A 19783-nucleotide genomic window follows, 5' to 3' on the forward strand; every position below is an offset into this window, starting at 1 on the left:
GAATTTTTTTTTTGTTAAAAAAATTAATTAAGAAACCGACGCCAGGAAAACCCATTTAAAGTTTTTAATATACTTATGCAGCTTTCTAAATTACTTACAAATTTAGTATAAAATATGCTGGGAAATAGTGACTTCATATATATACTTTTTCTTTGTTGCTGCTATGTCTTGTCTCTAGTTAACTGAGAGCAAGTGACTAAATATTTTGCTGACGAAGTAGTTACTAACAGTTAAGGACTTTGGACTTGCGACGAGTTTCCCCAAACAGGAATGAGCAGATGCGATCCAATGCAAAGGCGCCAACGATATCCGCAACGAGTATCAGAAGCAATGTTTGACGGAACTGAAAATAAAACCATCATAAATGTCAAATTAAAAATATGCATATAAAGATTCTTAACATACATTGGCTGGAAAGTCGACGATTTCAAAGAATTGTGTCAAGCCGGGCACAACGCCTGTGGTGAGCAATAGCACCAAAGCAGCAGAGGCTCCAATGGCGCACATAAGCATTCGATTCGCACGCAGACTCTCCATAAACGGATGTCCCTGAAATTTGATTATTTAATTAGTTTACAGTTAGACAAATATTCAACCTTTCAAAAGAAGTTCAACAACAACACGGACATCGACTCACCTTATAGTTCACAGCAATTGTTGCCACCTGTAGCGAGACACAAATGATATAAACCGTGCTGCTAACTATACTTGGATCATATTTAGTTTTCTCCTCGTTATCCATGTCAATGTACAGCTTTACTTTGCCCACTCTGTGATGAAATACAAATGGATAATTAGCTTTAGAGATGAGACACTTCGACTTGAGAAAGCAAGTGCGTTTATATTGGAGTTCCCCCTATTTACCGTGGAGGCGCCAGTGCCGTTGCTTCGCTGGTCAGATAATAGAGGGTGCCAAAGTGCACAGCGAATTGTGTAAGTATAGTCGATATGGTATATAAATTGAATATGTTGGGCAGTGGGGCAACCTTCGAGAGGGTTTTCAATGGCTGGAATAGGGAAATATAGTCAGTGAGATTAGCTCGTTAGGGCATGCCCGACTGTAGCTCACCTTCGAGCGTGTGATAAAGAGAAAGCAAGCCGCTATAAATATGCCCTGCATGGTGGCTTGCGTATCGCTGAATTTAACGCCATCGATATAGAGTACCGACTGGCAATAGGCTTGAATAAGGGCATTCAAAGCCAAGATCTTGAACATTTGCAATGTAGTGACCAGCGTGCAGCGACCCTGCTTGATGATATGATTCACTAACAGCCAGAAAAGGGAATATTATTCAGATCTTTATGGTCAAAGTAGTTAACAGACGTACCACACATAATCGAAGATAGTTTACTAGTAAATGGCGCTGCTATGGATGCATCTCCAAGCTTCACCATGGTCTGTTCCTCCATGTCCCGTAGAGCATTCTGTAGGCGCGCCTGCGTCCTATCGATATGCTCCTGTCGTCTTCTCAAAGCACGTTCCCGTGGCGACAATTGTTGATTGGCAGCAGTAGCAGCTGCTGCGGCAGCGGATGCAGCAGCATTAATTTCGCGTAGTTCATCTTCGGTGCGTTTACGTTTTACTGGAGCGCTGGTCAGCAAGGAAACACCCACATGGGCATGCTTTAGAGCGCCCACATCGTTAGTGCCATCGCCACACATCAAAGTATAGTAGCCCAACTGCTTCAGTGTTGTAATGATATATTCCTTTTGCTTGGGAGCAAATCGCGCACAGACCGTCACCTGGGGCAGAACTTTGAGCATATACGAATGATGTGACTGCTGCAGATAGAGTAATCCTTCGCCGGTGATGCACAAATCGTTGGCAGCCAAAAGCATTGATATGTTTTTGTCGCTCTTCCCATCATCCAATGGATAGATGCGATCCCCATCGATGGATACCCAGCTCCAAGTGCCAGACAATTCATTTTGAGGAGGTGTCAAGATAAGTAGCTTCTTGTTTGTGAAACGCAGCTCACGGGCGACATGGCAAGCAGTTAAAGGACTGTCACCTGTTATCATGAGCACCTTATGAGAGGACTGAACAAGCTCTTTGATTACAGCCTTTGAATCCGGTTTCATGGGACAGGAGATGATCACAAAGCCAGCAAAGGTTAGATCACATTCCACATCCTCGCGTTTTAGCTCACGTATGCGCTGACCACCCAAGTTGCCAAACTCTTTGATTCCTAAGGCCATGACGCGTGCACCCCGACGAGCATACTCCAAATAGATCTAAAAAGGAAACAAAATCAAATAGATATACAGAAAGATCTGGATGAAAATATAGATAAAAAGATATTGAATATAGACTCATGATTGCACGGAGTTCTATCTTTTCCATTCTCAGCTAATATTTCAGTTTTCAGTTTTACCTTTTCATAATCTTCGGGAACTTGCTTCAGCATGCCCATAATAACCTCTGGAGCACCTTTGACTGCTCCAATGTAGTTGATTTCATTAGAGAAGGGTAACAAATAGCCAGCCAGGACGGACATGCGCTTCAAAGCCGAAGAGAAATGATAACGTTGAACAATGCGCAAAGGCTTCAACTTTCCGCGCTTCGGTATGACACTGTCCGATTTGGTTAGATTCCACTCCACGGCAGCCAATGCGGCCTTCTCTAGTGGATCACCCACCAAGCCGTCATCAAGCAATGCCAACGAATGGCAGCAGGCGAGCACCTGCACCGTCTTATCTTCAGCCTCATCAATGGGCACACACTTGCCATTGGACGACAATCCGGCGATTCCCTCGACCATCAGGTTATCCGTAGTCAATGTGCCAGTCTTATCAAAGCAACAAATCTGAACTTTCCCAGCAAACGGAATTCGAAATGGTTCCGTGCAGAATACAAATAATTTTGTTAATTGTATGAGTGACGTGTTCACAGCGAGTGTTAACTCAATTGGCAAGTCCGGCGGTATAATCGACGTCAATATTAGAGCGCACTCCAAAAATAGTTTATAACGATTACGTTCCGGATCCTCGCTGCCCTTGACCCAGACATAAGAAGCAGCTGCCACGGCGAAAACCATGAGAAACGCGATAAAAGCAAAGGTTTCTGCATTATTCTCCGTTGCACGATTCGCGCCAAAGAGTATGGTACGTAAGAGTTTTCCTTGAGAAGTGTTAAAGCCAGTGCGTATAACATAGCCAATGCAGCCGCCATCGGGAGCACGCATCGATTCCTTGCTAGGTGCCGTATGCTGCACCACCTTGGTGCCGCCAAATAGGACCGTGAGCTTTCCTTCTCCTTCAGCATCGAGCTCAGTGTTTAGTTGCTGCAGCGATTCGAGTGATTCCTTCATCTGGGGCACCGACTCCCCCGTCAGCATGCTCTCATCGACAATGCAACTGCCACGAAGCACAACCACATCGCAGGGGACAATATTATCATTCTGTGAGCGTGTTACGGATATCAAATCGCCTGGGAGCAGTTCATCGCTTCCAATTTGCCGCCATTTATTCTGCCTTAGTGCGTATATCAGATATGGTTTATTGCCCATTTTACGTATTTCAGACATGTTTCGCAGTTGTTGCTTAACAATCGTGCACTCGAAGGCGATCAGCATGAAGAGTGTGAACAGTGAATAGTACCAAAAATCATCCATGCACCACAGACCCACAGAGAACACCTGGAAAACGAAGAAAGGTGCCGTGGCACGCTCGATAAAGAGTTCGTGGAATTCCGGAACAACCATGTCCATTTCATTGTTGCCGTAAGTTTGCATTGCCGTTTTGATAGCCTGTTCTGTTTCCAATCCTCGAGAACTGGCATAGCTGCTCAACAGTTTATTTACTGGGAATTCCACTGCCCGAAAGATCGCCTTATCCTCGTCCCAAACGTATTTGGTCTTCTGAAATACCAAATAGTATTGGCGCGTTCCGTTCTCCAGTTGCAAGCTGCGTATGGGTACAATTTTAGAGTTGCCATTGTTCGCTGTAGGAACCACTTTTGCCAGAACACCTGATGCAGGCTTCTTGACGCGTCGGCAGGTGAGAAAAGCCAGCACGTGGACACTCCAATAGCAAAAAAGTAGTGTTAATATGTGCAGAAATGCAATGGCCACCACAGCAATGAAACCAATATCGCTCCAGGCTGCATCCTCAATCCCCTTCCCTTGCTTTGCTATGGGCACGTCATCCAATTCGGCTGTACCTTCCTCCTCTTCGTGCCCTTTGTACACGTAGATCCATAGATAAAAGGCAGTCAAATACAGCGGCACAAAGGGCAGTACGACGCCACTTATGGGCGTCGGTTTGCGCACGTGTAGTGTCACATATTGCACTAGGTCGTCCAGTGCGGCTGTTGGCAGTTTTTTGTAATTATTTCTATTATTTTTTTTGTTATTATTGTCGCCGGCAGCGCCGCCCGTTTTGGCCGCCACAGCGCTCATCAGTGACGGTTGCTTGCTGCACTTTACTTTCTTCCCTTGTTTGCCGCTTGTGGACCCGACGTGTTTTCACTCACTTTTAACTATTTAAATCACTTCAAAATGCGTACAAAAAAGGAAAATTTGGTGTGGAAAAACGCAACGTTGCCCGCACAGCTGCTTGCGTCGCAGTGTATGCAATTCAGAAAAAAAACTATATCTAATATATAATAGTTTGTACACACTGTCAATACTACAGTCAATATCGATAGATCGATATAAAAACGTACTGTTACAACCCTGGTGAACAACTCTGTGCAGACAATTTACAAATTTTTGCGTTTCTATTATTATTGTGCGATTTATTACACTTCCAATTTTGATCAAACGAATAGTGTAAAATGTAAAAATGCTCAAGTACATCAAAAGGCAGACGAGTAAGTGATATAATACATGCAGCTAGTGATAAGAAAACAACTGGATTATTTGTGTTTATGTTTTTGTTGGTGTGACGAATTTCTATTTTCTTATTTTGTTTTGTTTTTTTTTTTTTTCAACAGGCCGCCGACGCAGCTCTAATGATACGATTGACGATGATGATGTGGTCGATTGTGCAGCAGTGGCAGCGGCGCAAAAACGTAATTCGCTGCGCTCCACAACAAGTTTCTGTGATGAGGTGTTTATGGAGGAAGAGGAGACGGAGGCAAACGCAACTTCGGATGCAATTAGCTTAAGCAACAAAAGTTTTAATGTGGGCGCAGTTGCTGATGAAGGTAATGAGACAAATGACAACTGGGCTGTGTGTGTGTGTGGGTAAACGTGTGTGTGAGCTGTTTCTGCGTGTAAAATAGAAATGCATTTATGGGTAGTGTATTACATGGACAACCAGCAGAGAGTAAATAAGACTGAGAACAGTCTCTGCGGTGTGTGTGAGTGTGTGTGTGCTATATGCGTGTGTGCTGTATCCGTTTTGCTTACATTTCCGGCAGTCGCAATTTGGGCTCTGTAATTATTACTCTTATTTGATTGTTTCTCTATGGATTCTTCTCTTTTTTCTATCACTGTGCAGCTATATTCAACTACAGCTCGCGCCTTTCCATGTCTCTAAAGGCAATTGTCAACGAACCGGATTGCCTTAGCTACTTTCTTCAATATTTGGAGTCACAAAATATGCTGCCCCTAATCAAATTTTATTTGGATATTGAGAACTTTAAGCGAGCAGCATTAACACAAATACCTAATCTGGAAGAGGAGAATGCGCCTGCAGCTGAAAATGCGCCTGCGGTTGGCTTCCCTCTGGAAGCTGAACAGCACAAAGTACCTGAAATGAAAACCCTTTGCGATTTGTCTATGCGCAAGCCGCTTACCGATGACGAGAAGAGTCGCATCTATGCGGAGACGAATAAACAGATGAACAATAAACCCAAATCGATTGTAGAGTTGCAGCCAATTAGTGCAGCAAGCATCAAGGATGCCATAGCCATTTATCAGAAGTATTTAATTGTAAATGCGCCGCTGCCCGTGGAGTTACCAATTGTCAACCTGGCACACATCTCGCTGTACCTTTGTAGCAAGGATAACGAAAAAGGGATGCAGCAGGCAATCCCCGCTAGCTGCTTCGATGAAGCGCGAGACTATGTGCTGCAGCAGCTGGAACGGGATCATCTGCAAAGCTTCCTACAGAGCAGCTACTACTGCAAATACTGTGTGGAGCTAATCGAGGGAGAGGCGACACTTAATATATACGACGTGCTCTACGACGAGCTAGCTCTATTCTATCTAACAGAATATCTCGAGCAACAGCAGGAGCGCGAATGTCTCGAATTTTGGATCACCGCAATCAACTTTCGCAAGAGCTGCGATGATCAGCGCGTGGCACAATCGGATGCTATGATTATATACGAACGTTATTTCTCTTTGCAATCAGATTGTCGTCTGTGGATGTCACAAAAGTTGCGACTTCGCGTAGAACAGGCAATTTGTGAACCTGATCAGCTGGCTCAGGCCTTCGATCTGGCTTTACTCGTTACAGCAAAATATTTGGAACAAAAGCACTTTGCTAATTTTCTTAAATCAAACATATTTGATAATTATGTTAACGAACTAAAAGCCAAAACAGGCATACAGAGTGCAACTGATGTTAGAGATGGCTCGACTCTGCAGCACAAGCTAAGCCTACGACGTTCAAAAAATGTCAACAATCAGCAGCGCCATCGCAAAACTTTATCCATGTCTGATTGTCAGCATTTGTCACAGCATAATACCCTACTAGCAGGCCTTGACACAGCTCACAAGCCACTGAAATCTTCAAACTCGACCACAGCCAATATGAACATCGATTCGAGACAGTTGACCAATCCTCAATTGCTTTGGCAACGTCCTGTTAATTCACTCAAATTTGGCCATGTCAACTCGCTGGGCCGGTACGAGCGAGATTTCGATTCTGTGGATGCTGCTGCCTCACAGAACAAAACGCCGGCCTGGTCGCTGAGCGTTAAGAACGCAATGCGTAAGCTGGTCAATCTACCGGAGGATAATGTGCAAGAGGAGATCGCCTGGCAGGTGGCCGAAATGATTGTGAAGGATGTGACCAGCGTAACGCTGCAGAGCAAAAATTGATTGAATATTGATTCAATATTTATTTAGTTCGTAAACATACTAAAACAAATTTATTTATGATTTGGGCTCAAATACTTGATATGAATCTCATGCACAAATCGAATGAGAAAGCTTTCGCTTACTTACCCTACTAAACCCTAATTGATTTCGAAAAAGCTCTCTTCAGTCTACACAGCTGTACAAAACTGTGGAACAAACAAACCCAAATAATTCATTTAATTTTAACACTTTAGATTTTTCTATTTTACATGAAAGCTCTCTGAAATGCTCTTTCTTATGAGAGTAGTCTCAAAGATTTCCTAATTCGAAATGAAATTAGATGATTAAAAAAGAATGCATTTTAAATTATTAATATATATATTTAGATCTATTCTCATATATAATTTTTCGAACAAAAGCTCTCTAAAAGTTTACGCTTTTATACATTCTACACTGGTGTACAAAACTAGTAAAAGCCAAACACTTTTTACCTTGTATTAAACACAGATGCTAATTTAAATTGCAATTTAAAAAAAAGCTTTTTGAAAGCTCTTTAAAAGAAACTTTTACTAGTTCGCTCGCTCATTTGTTATGTAAAGCACACACACAAGGACACAAAATACAGTCAACAACTTGAAAGTTTCCTTCAGTTTGTACCTACACAAAACATATATTTAACTGTAACACTGTTTAAATATTAGAACTTTCATTCCACAAATTTTATTTGATGTTTTTCATAGTATAGAAAATAATGCATATATGTACATAACATATTTTTGCATACCGAATCTATATGACAAAATAAATTGTTATAAAATAAACTTTTTTCTATAATGACAAGAGATTGTTTACTGTTATTCTAAACTCGCTGGATAAATGGAAGAAAATTCGGGATAAGCTTCGAAATAATCATTAAATTTTTTTCAGTGTATCTTAGTATGTACAAACGAAACTGAGAAAAAGTTTGGGAAAACTCAGTAGATTTTCAGACCAAATCCAATTAAAAACATTTAGTAAACTTTCGGTAGGTACTTTATAATTTCTCTCAGTGTAATATTAAAAAAAAACGAGTTAGCTGTTAGCTTATTAACTACTTAAAAAGTTTTACCATTGTATAAAATATATATGTTAAAGCATAAGTTATATAACCTCTCTGCAGAGGTATTCACGACTCTTAAATCTGTTGAATGCAGCCTCACTTATCTTCCTCGGGCTCCTCCACTGGCGTATTGCCTGTTTGGCTGAACCAGCGCAGGATGCGCAACATCGTCTTGGCGGAGTACAAACAGAATGGATATTCGTTGTAGCAGCGATCACTGCGTCCACGCAACGCCAATCCTCGACTGAAGGCGCGTCCAATTTTCGCTGGCGCCATTTCTAACGACGATTCCATAAAGTTCATAAGTAGCTCCGCCTCCTCGGAATGGGCCTCGGCACCAGACATCAGCTGGCAGATGAGCGACTGTAAGCACTCGAAGGGATCGCGAGCAAGTATGCGTTTCCAATCAATTGAGTCAGTGGCACTTTGATGCACTGCAGCATGGCTGCCACCCCCTGTATCCTGTCTGCCATGCACCCAGCCCAAGTCCCGGCTCAGGGCAGATCGCTTGCCACGTTGCAAGCTAAAGGCCGAACTCGCTTGTCCAATGAAATTCGGCAACTGTTGCAGATTCAACGTGGTGCCCACTTGGCCAGCCAAATTTGAAATCTGCTGTATGGGCCGTATGCGGCTCCAATCCTGCGCCAACAGATGCATCATATACATAGCACCTAAACCCATGGCGGCCAAAACAAATATACTGCAAAGAGGAGCACATTTAATTAAATTTTAAATTACAGTTATATTCTTGTATAATCTACAAATTTAAATTTAGGAGTCCCATCTCTTTGTTCTACTGATATCGATATTTTGTTATAGGTGCATCAGAATCTTTGATTTAGTCAGCACTTAAAAGACGAATATATCGATAAAATAAATGAAATCGATAGTGAAGTGCAAGTCATTTATTCAAACACATAAAATGAACTGATAACAGAGTTAAACGCATTTATTTTTTAAAAGTTTTCCCTTCCTTTTATGTTTCTTTACACAATATGCAATTTTCACTTTTAAACTACAAATTGATGTACAATTTGTTAGTTTTAAACTAATTTAAGCATATGTGCTCAGGCTTTAAGTCTCCGTCAGTTACATAGTTTTACTGCAATCGTGGTTCGTTTGTTCAGCGGAGTTTTCACCTGAATATCCAGTTGTAGCTGGCAAGGATTGAATGTCCACTTACCGTATTCCCATAGCAGTTGCTGTTTGCTGGTATTTAAAAAACGCGTCCGTTTGAGTGCGTGGTCAGCGCGTCAATGCCTCACCTTGTTGCGCGTTTTCATGGTTAAAGCCGACACGATATGCAATTCGGCTAACGAACTAACAATCTTTTTTTGACCACAATTAAACCAGCCCAAAGGCTCACAACTTTCCGCTATCGAGAGGCAGGCAGTCAGCCAGTCATGACATAATCGCTAAAGACATCCACGTCCAATCGAGATGCAGGCTTCAATTTTCTTTTGGTCCCCCTCAAAAACAGGTTCGTTTGCTTTTCGCTTGCATTAGGAATGCATTTTTCTTACATCTTCAGTGGATGTGGTCAGGCAACTAGTTTTTCCGCCTCCCTCTTGGCTTTGCACGGCATTGTTTTCAATCATTTCAACGTTTGTTATTGTTTGTAGTTTTTGTTTTTGTTTTTGCCAGTTTCAATGTTGCGGTCAACAGCGCAAAAATGTTTGAACTTTATGCATGGCTGTGACCATGGCAGTGGGTCACATAGCCAATCCTCGTCGAACGCCAGCGGACAATAGTTAAAATTTCATAAGTCTTATCCAATCGGCTAAGCCACTGAAATCCAATCGAGTGCACAATGTCAAATTAAGGAAATGGAAATCAATATCAAAAAAGAAGAGAGGGAAAGAGCGAGAGAGATGGGAATGCAAGACTGTGAGATGCTACTGTAAATACTCTATAATATGCATAGGCATATACAATGAATGCTTCCGAAACCAAACACTATTAAATGTCAAGTATCAACTCAACTATTCATTCTGATCAATAATATATATTCCTTATAGAGTCTTCCATGCCTCCTTTTGTCTGTTATATACCTTATCATAAAACCATTAAGCCCTGAATATCCACATTTCAGTGGGTATCAAAAGTAACCAAAGCTGAGTTTATTTATATTTAGAAAATATATCAGGAAATATATTTATATTATAGTTAAAAACATTGAATTTCAAACTATTTCTTTAGGCAGCGCAAAAACCGTTTATTAGCCTACGATTCTCATTGTTAAGCGCATACATTGAGAGCATAAGATCTCTTCTGCTAAAGGCTATAAAGAAGATGCAGCAGTCAATAAGAGGAAATGCAGAAACTAAGTCACTCAGAGATAAAAGCTCGACTCTGTTAGGCCACAGATCGCAAGAAAACGAATTATTGCTCTCTTTAGGAGCAAAAACTTTAAGCTGTGTTAGAAATTATGAGGAAAAGCTTTCTGCTGCCCGGCGACTATAAAAGAAAGTTGGACTCAAGGCTGCGCTTTAGTCGTCCACTTGACTTGCCCAACTGCAATTGTTAGACACAAAAGAAAAACATTTAATGCTTAACGGTTAACATCTAACGGTTAGCGGTTAACATTTAACGGCCACTGGAACAGAACCGGCTGAGGCGGGCGCAAATTGCGAATTACGTAACAGTTGCAACAAAAGTGAAAGCCAATAGTGACAGCATCGCATGTTGCATCATTTTGTTGCAACAACAAGAATAACAAAAGAGACGAAATGTTTTACGCCGTCATCTTCTTTGCAACGATTGTCCTGCTGTTCGTTATCAGCGGCACAAGGAAACCTGACAAATTCCCACCAGGTAAAGAAAATAGTAGAAAATTGGGGAAATATTTACTAAAATCCCCGAGTAGATCTATAAAAGTTAAGTTTTCAGCTCAATGCATTATTAAAAATTATTAAAATTTCCCTAGACTTATGCAAAATCTTAGGACGGGAAATTTTACTGAAAATGTTACTAAACTTGAAAATCGGTTAAGTTTTGAATAAGTTACGTAAATTGGAAGTAGAGCTTGAACACTTTAGCAAACTCACTAGAGACCGAGTCAGAGTCGATTTTAAATTAAATTTCAAGATTAAAATATTATTTTTTTTGAAAATAAAAAATGTGAGTAAAATTAAAAATAAAAAGACCAATAATTAAGAGTGCCTAAGATTACTACTCGACTGGGAAGTACTATATTTGCGTATAAATATTTTATAATCCTTTTCTCTTGTTAGGTCCACACTGGTATCCGATTGTGGGTAGCGCTCTGCAAATCTCACACCTGCGCATGCGCTTGGGCATGCTCTGCAAGGTGATCGACGAGCTGGCCAGGCGCTACGTAAATCCCTATGGGTACTATGGACTGAAAATTGGCAAGGATAAGGTGGTTATTGCATATACGAATGAGGCGATCAGTGAGATGATGACGAATGAGGACATTGATGGTCGACCCGATGGCATCTTTTATAGACTGCGCACATTTAATACCCGTCTGGGTGTTCTCCTCACCGATGGAGAGATGTGGGTGGAGCAGCGACGTTTCATATTGAGGCACTTGAAGAACTTTGGCTTTGCACGCAGTGGCATGGTGGACATTGTACACAATGAAGCTAGCTGTCTTCTGCAGGATTTGAGAGCCAAGATCATGGCAAATGGGGGGAAGGAGGCCAGGATTGAGATGCATGATCTGACTAGTGTCTATGTCTTAAATACCTTGTGGTGCATGCTGAGTGGAAGACGGTATGAGCCCGGCTCACCTGAAATAACCGAGCTCCTTGAGACTTTCTTTGAGCTGTTCAAGAATATTGACATGGTGGGCGCTCTATTTAGCCACTTTCCTCTGCTCCGCTTTATAGCTCCTGATTTTTCCGGATACAATGGGTTTGTGGAGAGTCACAGAGCTTTGTACTCATTTATGAGCAAGGAGATTGAGCTGCATAGAAAATCATATCGCAATTACGATGAGCCGCGGGATCTAATGGACAGCTATTTGCGCGCCCAGGATAAGGATACGGAGAATCCTATGTTCAGCGATGAGAGCTTACTTGCGATTTGCTTGGACATGTTTCTCGCTGGCTCCGAGACGACCAACAAAAGTTTGGGCTTTTGTTTTATGCATCTGATTAGACAGCCGGAGATACAGGAGCGAGCTTTTGCTGAGATTAAGGATGTGGTCGGACTGGAGCGCATACCCGAATGGTCGGATCGGAGCAAGATGCCTTACTGTGAGGCCATTACATTGGAGGCGGTGCGCATGTTTATGCTGCACACCTTTGGCATTCCACATCGCGCTATGTGCGATACACGACTATCCGGCTATGAGATACCCAAGGATACAATGGTAATTGCCTGCTTCCGTGGCATGCTCATCAATGGCTTTGACTTTCCTGAACCGGAAGTGTTTGATCCGGAAAGGTATCTCGTCGGCGGACAAATCAAACTGCCGGAGGCCTTTAATCCATTTGGCTTTGGACGACATCGTTGCATGGGCGATTTACTGGGTCGACAGAATTTGTTTATGTTCACCACAACGCTGTTGCAGCACTTCAAGTTGGTTGCCATTCCTGGCCAGATGCCCGAAGAGGTGCCGCTGGAGGGTGCCACAGCAGCGGTGAAGCCATACGATGCCATGCTGGTGTCCAGATCATGAGTAACTTTTATGCATATGTAACTTTTCTTTAAAAATAATCTGCAAAAATTAAATATTGCTGGCACATCAAAGCCATAACGGGTCACTCTATGTAAATAACAGCTATCGATATATATAAATGTATTTCAATATATATCACAATCCACAACGTCGCTCTGTACATATGTCACATGTTATCGATATTTAGAATATGCTTATGCGTGCAAATTTACCGATATTGAGTTAAAGCAAATCAAATAATGCTTCGTATACGAACGCTTCTCTATGCATTGAGCTTAACCAATTTGTACGTCAGCATACCTGCCTTGAGTAACTAATCAGTCAATGGATTATCCAGAAAGCCCACTTTTGGGTTTTAATTACTCATTATTGAACACAATATTTTGCTACATTCTCTAATGGTTTTTATGTTTTAATTCTCACATATAACTATTATTGTTCATATTTGTTGGTTGTTTTGTTACATATATAGTCTACAAAGTTGTCAGTTAGGTTATTTTCCACCGTCTTTCGATTCACATAATTTGATCAATTTCAGTTTTGCTCAATTTAATTTGATATTTAAATTGGCCTTTTGATATTCCGCACGTTCTTCAGCAAACAACAAAAGCATTTCGCATTGTGCATACATAAAAATTAGATTTAAGCACTAAAAGTACGATACAAATACAAATATATCTACGTATATATATATATATATATATATATATATATATATATATATATATATATATATATATATATATATATATATATATATATATATATATATATTTAGTATAAAGTATATATGTATGAAAAACAATTTATCAGCTTAGCAAATATTATACAAATGTTATTTCCACAAATTGCATTGAATTGAATTGAATTTTCAATATGTTTTAAGAATGCGCATTCCAACAATATTTCATTTGCTTTTTCTTCTTTTTCTATACAACGTGCATACCTTTTTGTTTTGTTTGTTATTGTTATTTAAAGCTATTTGTTTAGGTGTGTGATTTATGCTTGGAAAACAATTGTTGCTCAAAATCTTTCGATCGGCATTTTGTAATATATATGTACATATATATAGATATATATATATCTTGTTTTTTATTTTAAAATTTGAAATTTGTGTGTTGATATATTCTCACTCTTGAGCCTGCTGCTAGACACTGGGCTTACATGATCTAATTAGATGTATATATGTATATATATATATATTTATATATATATATATGTTTATGGTGTATATATGTATGTATGTGTGTAAAAAACGCTAACAATTGTCACACAAAAGCAAAGCCAGCGTTAACTTATTTGCATATTTTAAGCATTTCTATAAAGTAACATTAACTTCTTCATATACATATATATGAATATATATGTATGCATGTATATATATATATCTAAGATGATTTCATTATTTGTTGCACACACGATCTTGGTCCATGATTCCAACGCGCGAGAGGAAGAGTACACAGTATATGTATATATATAAACTATAAATTTACGATTCAGTTGAAGTGAAATAAATAAAGTGATTTTCAGCTGCAGCACATGCTGAGCTTTTTCGTTTGAGGGATATGTTCAGTTCTAGAATTAGAATTAGGATTAGGATTAGAGACTAGAAGACTAGGAAAAAGCATTCAACATTGGTGCAACATCGAAATTTGAGACAATATACAAATACAATTAATATGCATACACACATTCACTAAAATCCAAATAAACAACTAATGAAATTCCCTAAAAATGTTGCAGCAGCTATTTCTTTTTCTTTTTTTAAAATATCGTTGCCTTTTATCTCCTAGCTTTAGTTTTTGCGCCACACAAAAGTTGGTAGCTGCTGGGCACAGCAGCAGGCGACAATATAGAGTATGCCAAAGAAGAAGTTCAGTTTCGCCGTTTGTCGGGGCACCACAGCCATCGTTTGATCGTTGCGAAAGCGTTTCTCGATTTGAAATGCTTGTGGGAGCGTTATTAACGGTAACAGAAACCACAATGAATACTTCAGTCCAAAGATGAAGAAGAGCGAATAGGGTGTAAAGAGCAGCATGGCATAGAGAACATGGGAGGCAGTCCGTCCAATGAGTATGGCCAGCGTAACGATACCCGCCTTGCCATCGCTTTCCGCATCTCGCGTATTATTGCTATGCAGTATGGCCTCTGTATTGAGTGCAAGCGGTATGGCATAGCCCATTGTTGTCCAGTCCACGTGACCCGTTTGCGACATGAACGCAAATAGCACCGACGTTGGCCCGAACAATATCAAGATAACGAGATCTCCGAGTGCAATGTATTTGAAACCAATGCCGCCCGTATAGAGGAAACTCGATGATAGGCCGCCAAAGTATATGAGCGCTAAATGTTCCATTTTAGCTGGACTCAGCACGGCGAGCAATACAAAGCCTCCACAGCCAGCCATATACAAAATAGCACCCAATGAAACTACCTAAAATAAACAAATAAAAGCAATTCAAATTGAGTGCCTAATATTTTAGCCGATGCTATAAGTATTGGCTTATTTACTTACCTCATCCTTGGTGAGTATATGATCGACCAAAGTACGATCGTCAGCCTTTTGTTTATCGATACCTTTGATGTAATCGAAATAAGTATTGACCACATTGCCGGCACAGTGCACCGTAACCACAGTGAAGGTGGTTAAAAAAAATGTGACTATAGAAAAGTCGCTTGACCATTGAGAACGATATGCCAAAGCCGATCCAAGCAGAGTGGGCACCAGACTGGCTGACAGCGACCAAGGACGCAAGGCGAGTAAATAGGTTTTTAATTTCATAAACGTGCCAGAGCTATAGTAGTTGGTGCTAATTGATGAAGCAGCTTTGCCATTCGACTTTGCCTCGTGACCGCCGTTAAGCAAACGCTCCCGGAGCAGCTGTTTAGTAGCTGCAGTATCCTGCTGCTCGTCTTCGCTTCGACTTGTTGCCATTGCTCACGCCGCTAATAAACTGCCAACTGGAAGCTTTGTATTCACCAGCTGTGAATAATTTTCGGTGCCGATCTCGTATAAATTTAGTTGGCACTTATTCTTTTGTTTACAATAGTTTAAATATATTCCTGCCGTCTGTTCAATATTCGCTGCTAAAATTGTATACACAGCATTTTGTATGTGTGTAAGTCGGTTTGTGTCTATGTGTGTGTGTAGGTGTTTGTGTGTAGGGGGCAGGGGCTGCAGCTCCAACAACAACAAAAATTTCACCAAACAGCCTGCGTGCTCCAAATCCCAATTGCGAGTCGTCACACTCTCGCCGCACCACCTGCGCCGCACCAAAGAACTTGCATGCAGGCAACGCTCGCGGTTTATTGTTATAAAATATATGTATATGTAATTAAATTTCACTTGTTCTTATTTATTTTGCAAGCAATAGCAGATTGCTTAGCGAGAGAAGAGAGAGCCTAATCAAACAAACCAACTGTCACGTCAGCGTTTGCAGAGTTCGGTCACACTGGTTAATTTAGTGTGTTTAAAGAAGAATATTTTACAGCACTTATACTTGACGGTATGCAGCTCGTGATTTGTGCCAGTAATTTTACCCTTTCTAAGTCTACATTAATTAAGTGGGCTGAATTACTTTTAGTACGGCTTAAGTTGACTTAATTAATATTATGGCTTAAATGAGTTTTGGCTTACTTTGTAGGTATCATAATTCATTGTATGTTCTTAGCATGTCATATTAGCATATTACACCCAGCCCTGACTATTGAGCCGTAGCTCACATTAACCCAGCCCTGGTTATCAGACAGCAGCTGTGGGAACTGTTTACATACAAATAAGAACCAAAACATTAAAAACATGGATTTTAATGTGCATAAAATTTGTAGAGTGTGTCTTGAAGAAGGTGCACCAAGTCCACTGACTTCCATTTACAGCACAGACTTTGCGATGATGCCCTCGCAAATGTTAATGATGTGCTCTAAGATTCGCGTAAGAATTATACAGTAAACTAATTTCAAATATAAAAAAAACTATATTTGCAGGTATATAAGACTGACGGCCTACCGGCGGGTATTTGCAATAACTGTCTCTATCGGTTGGGAGTAGCCTACCACTTTCAGCAGGAGTGCGAGAATAGCGACTTACGTCTGCGCCAATATTTGGGGCTGCATGAATCCTTTCGCCATGATGCGGCGACAAACACGGAAAATGTGATAAAACCAATGCCTGCTCATGTGCAGTTGAATTCCAGTGATGAGGATGACGGTCAGACTGATATAAAGCGCAGCAAACGGCGCTCACGCTACCAGCGCAAGCCACCCGAAAGCCACAAAAAGCGTGGACCCAAACCAGTGGCCAAGCTACCACACACCTGCTACGTGGCTACTTGTCATAAGAGCTTCAAGTGTGCTGCTCAGCTCACACAGCACATACGCACACATACCGGCGAGAAGCCATATGCGTGCAGCTATTGTGCCCAGCGCTTTGCTCAGAAGTACAATCTCAAAGTTCACGAAAGAACCCACACGGGGAATAAGCCATTTCAATGTGAAATCTGTTCGAAGCAATTCTCAGCGCTGGGCAACTTTCAGGCGCATCAGAAGATTCACAGTGGCGTTAGGGATCAGATCTGCTCGTTGTGCCAGAAAGCCTTCTATACGGCTGGGGATCTGTCGAAGCACATGATAACGCATACTGGCATCAAAAATCATCATTGCGATGTGTGTGGCAAGTCTTTCAGCAGACGCCGCGACATGCGTGCCCACAAGCTCAAGTTGCATCCACTCGAATCGAGTACGGAGCATGATATTGTGGACGATGATGATGATGAGCCCATCGATACGGATCCTGTGGGCTTGGATACCTTAGAGCATTCGCATTTCAAGTGTCCAGATTGTGATAAAGCTTACGATTCGGCTGATAGCTTAAGTCTGCATTTCCGCACCCATGCGGTTAATAATAATTTATTAAATTTGCCACTGCCGGCACCACCGCCCATGTCACATCACTACCACCACCATCATCCTGCTGCTGCACCACCATCCAGTGCAGCCATGCATCATCACGATGCACTGCAACTTCATCATTTAGCGCCACCGAATGCAGCCACCCAAATGGGTATGGCAGCCATGGCACATATGTTGGCGCCACCACCACCGCCGCCGCCCACGCCTAGCGATGGGCGCTACACTATGTTACACCACACAGCGGCGCAACGACTGCACTACTAGAAATTCCTAATAAACTTTGAGAGACTTAACTAAAGATTAAAATCGTTTTTAGTGGGTGGATGATTGATCCTTATCCCATAGAGACTGACAAAGGTAGATTGACTCCGCTGCTGATGTGGATCAATCTAGTTTGATCCTGATTAATATATATGTACTTCATAAGCATAAACACTCCACCACCTGGATGTTAATATATCTTTAGAAAAACATAATCTCGCTCAATATATCCATCAGCAATAATTACAGGGTATGTATACGTATTCTACTTAAGTATTGTTTGATATTGTTTAATATATTGAACACTTTAATTTAAGCATTACATATGCAATTATGTATATAAAAATGGAATTCTTTGTCATGTTTGTTTTTGTTGTTTTGTACAATAAATATATAAAATTTGGCAAGCACAGCTTCTATAAGATCATTTGTCTTGCTTCTTAAATGCACAACTAAAATCACTATAAAAATTCATTACAAATACATTTAAATGTATAAGTTTACACTGTTTGCTGCTATCTTTTTCTTGTCTTTGTATAAATAATGTAAAATGTTTTGTTTATAAAAAAAGGAATTGTCATATTTGTTAAATTGCTTTGTTTTGCTGTTTGGTATGTATCGTTATCGTTGGTATTTCGCTTCGGCTCCATTTCAAGTATATATGAGAAACTAGTTGTAAAATATTGCTTTCTATATATGTATGTATGACAGTCAGAGTTTGATCTGCATCTACTTGAGTTTAGCCCTCAGCCAATCCTCGGTCAACTCATCCAATTCACGTATCTCGTAAACTCGAGTTAGATCCACTTCTCTCTGCAGCGCGCTCTTTGTGCAGGCATACATCATTTGCAGTTCGATTTGACTGTCTCGCGGCGTATAGAAGATGAAACACATGGGATACGATATACGCTGATCGTCATGCACCATTTTATATGTGTAAATCACATAGCGAGGCTGATGGCCAGGCAACGAGTCCTGCAGCTCCTCCACAGAAATATCATCAATGAACTCATCAAGCACCACCGATTGCTTTTCCCTATCGACTTTTACTGGCAGGCAAAAAAAGAGAGAGAAAGAACACACATCAATCAACGTTCCGTTTGCTTCAGGCACTTTGTTGCCATGGCAACATTTTATAAATTTTCCTCTTACATATCAGCGCTGAATTGGTAATGCTTTTACGAAAGCGAAACTTTTTCAATTCCTCGAGCACCTCGTTGCTAATATCGCATATTTTGTTATCTCCCTGCAAATGCAATGAATGTAATTGGTTAACGCATTTGAAGAATAACAAATCTTATCGACTCATCAACAAAACGCACAAAACACGACAAACAATTTGACCCGCCCACAGAGCAGAGCAATTAGTCATTCTTTGGCAAACGAAATGCGTTGCACTGAGTGGAAGTCAAAACTCTTACCATTTAGATTTATGTGCACTTGGCTTTAAGTGTTAATTGAAATTTCTTTTTTTTTTGGGAATAAACAAAAACAGCGGCAGATAACACAAATAATATTAAACTTTGCCGTCTTCACCTTCTTTGTTTTGGCTCAACACTAACAGATATACATACACCTGTGGGCACCCTAAGAACTTAACATCCACTCAAATGTTATTACCAGCTGATGCTGACATCAATTAAAAAATAATAATATTGGTGATAACGATCTTTAATAAGAATAAATATAATATCTATAAAATATGTGTCATTAAAAATGTACTGAATTAATTAAATACTAGTTTCTTATTTATTTGTACAAATAAAGTTGCAGATGTTATCGATCATTTCCACTATCTGCAGTAAGTGCTGCAAAACGCGAAATGTTTGCCGCCAAAACCAACAATTATGCTCAAATTTACCGTTCATTGGAGGAATGCGCCATTAGAAGGCG

The 19783-nt window shown here is 40.6% G+C and overlaps 7 protein-coding genes across 7 annotated transcripts; 3 read left to right on the plus strand and 4 right to left on the minus strand.

The window, feature by feature from the left end:
- Positions 1–28: 28 nt before the first annotated feature.
- Positions 29–4419, minus strand: LOC111602523 (manganese-transporting ATPase 13A1). Its single transcript, XM_023319609.2, has 7 exons — positions 2376–4419; positions 1329–2235; positions 1070–1266; positions 865–1007; positions 638–770; positions 406–549; positions 29–343 (listed from the first exon to the last, which is right to left on the minus strand). Exons 1-7 carry the CDS (start codon positions 4398–4400, stop codon positions 224–226), a joined length of 3669 nt encoding a protein of 1222 aa, XP_023175377.1. The 5' UTR covers positions 4401–4419; the 3' UTR covers positions 29–223.
- A 312-nt stretch (positions 4420–4731) lies between these two features.
- LOC111602524 (A-kinase anchor protein 10, mitochondrial) lies at positions 4732–7033 on the plus strand. Its single transcript, XM_023319610.2, has 3 exons — positions 4732–4813; positions 4937–5149; positions 5446–7033. The coding sequence occupies exons 1-3, from the start codon at positions 4786–4788 to the stop codon at positions 6993–6995; spliced, it is 1791 nt and encodes a 596-aa protein (XP_023175378.2). The 5' UTR covers positions 4732–4785; the 3' UTR covers positions 6996–7033.
- A 1136-nt stretch (positions 7034–8169) lies between these two features.
- On the minus strand, positions 8170–11881 carry LOC111602526. Its single transcript, XM_023319612.2, has 3 exons — positions 11829–11881; positions 9257–9861; positions 8170–8773 (listed from the first exon to the last, which is right to left on the minus strand). The coding sequence occupies exons 2-3, from the start codon at positions 9265–9267 to the stop codon at positions 8170–8172; spliced, it is 615 nt and encodes a 204-aa protein (XP_023175380.2). The 5' UTR covers positions 9268–9861; positions 11829–11881.
- Positions 11157–12840, plus strand: LOC111602525 (probable cytochrome P450 303a1). The gene is made up of 2 exons (XM_030223413.1): positions 11157–11193; positions 11307–12840. The coding sequence occupies exon 2, from the start codon at positions 11360–11362 to the stop codon at positions 12719–12721; it is 1362 nt and encodes a 453-aa protein (XP_030079273.1). The 5' UTR covers positions 11157–11193; positions 11307–11359; the 3' UTR covers positions 12722–12840.
- A 1264-nt stretch (positions 12841–14104) lies between these two features.
- On the minus strand, positions 14105–16146 carry LOC111602483 (ubiA prenyltransferase domain-containing protein 1 homolog). Its single transcript, XM_023319546.2, has 2 exons — positions 15237–16146; positions 14105–15155 (listed from the first exon to the last, which is right to left on the minus strand). Exons 1-2 carry the CDS (start codon positions 15654–15656, stop codon positions 14517–14519), a joined length of 1059 nt encoding a protein of 352 aa, XP_023175314.1. The 5' UTR covers positions 15657–16146; the 3' UTR covers positions 14105–14516.
- Positions 16147–16214: 68 nt separating this feature from the next.
- LOC111602495 (zinc finger protein 39) lies at positions 16215–18148 on the plus strand. The gene is made up of 2 exons (XM_023319566.2): positions 16215–16652; positions 16706–18148. Exons 1-2 carry the CDS (start codon positions 16521–16523, stop codon positions 17891–17893), a joined length of 1320 nt encoding a protein of 439 aa, XP_023175334.2. The 5' UTR covers positions 16215–16520; the 3' UTR covers positions 17894–18148.
- A 159-nt stretch (positions 18149–18307) lies between these two features.
- Positions 18308–19412, minus strand: LOC111602500 (glia maturation factor beta). The gene is made up of 3 exons (XM_023319571.2): positions 19312–19412; positions 19043–19136; positions 18308–18939 (listed from the first exon to the last, which is right to left on the minus strand). The coding sequence occupies exons 1-3, from the start codon at positions 19312–19314 to the stop codon at positions 18620–18622; spliced, it is 417 nt and encodes a 138-aa protein (XP_023175339.1). The 5' UTR covers positions 19315–19412; the 3' UTR covers positions 18308–18619.
- Between the last annotated feature and the right edge of the window lie 371 nt (positions 19413–19783).

The sequence above is a fragment of the Drosophila hydei genome, unplaced genomic scaffold, assembly GCF_003285905.1.
Source record: "Drosophila hydei strain 15085-1641.00,03,60 unplaced genomic scaffold, DhydRS2 tig00000172-arrow-pilon, whole genome shotgun sequence".
NCBI lineage: Eukaryota > Metazoa > Arthropoda > Insecta > Diptera > Drosophilidae > Drosophila > Drosophila hydei.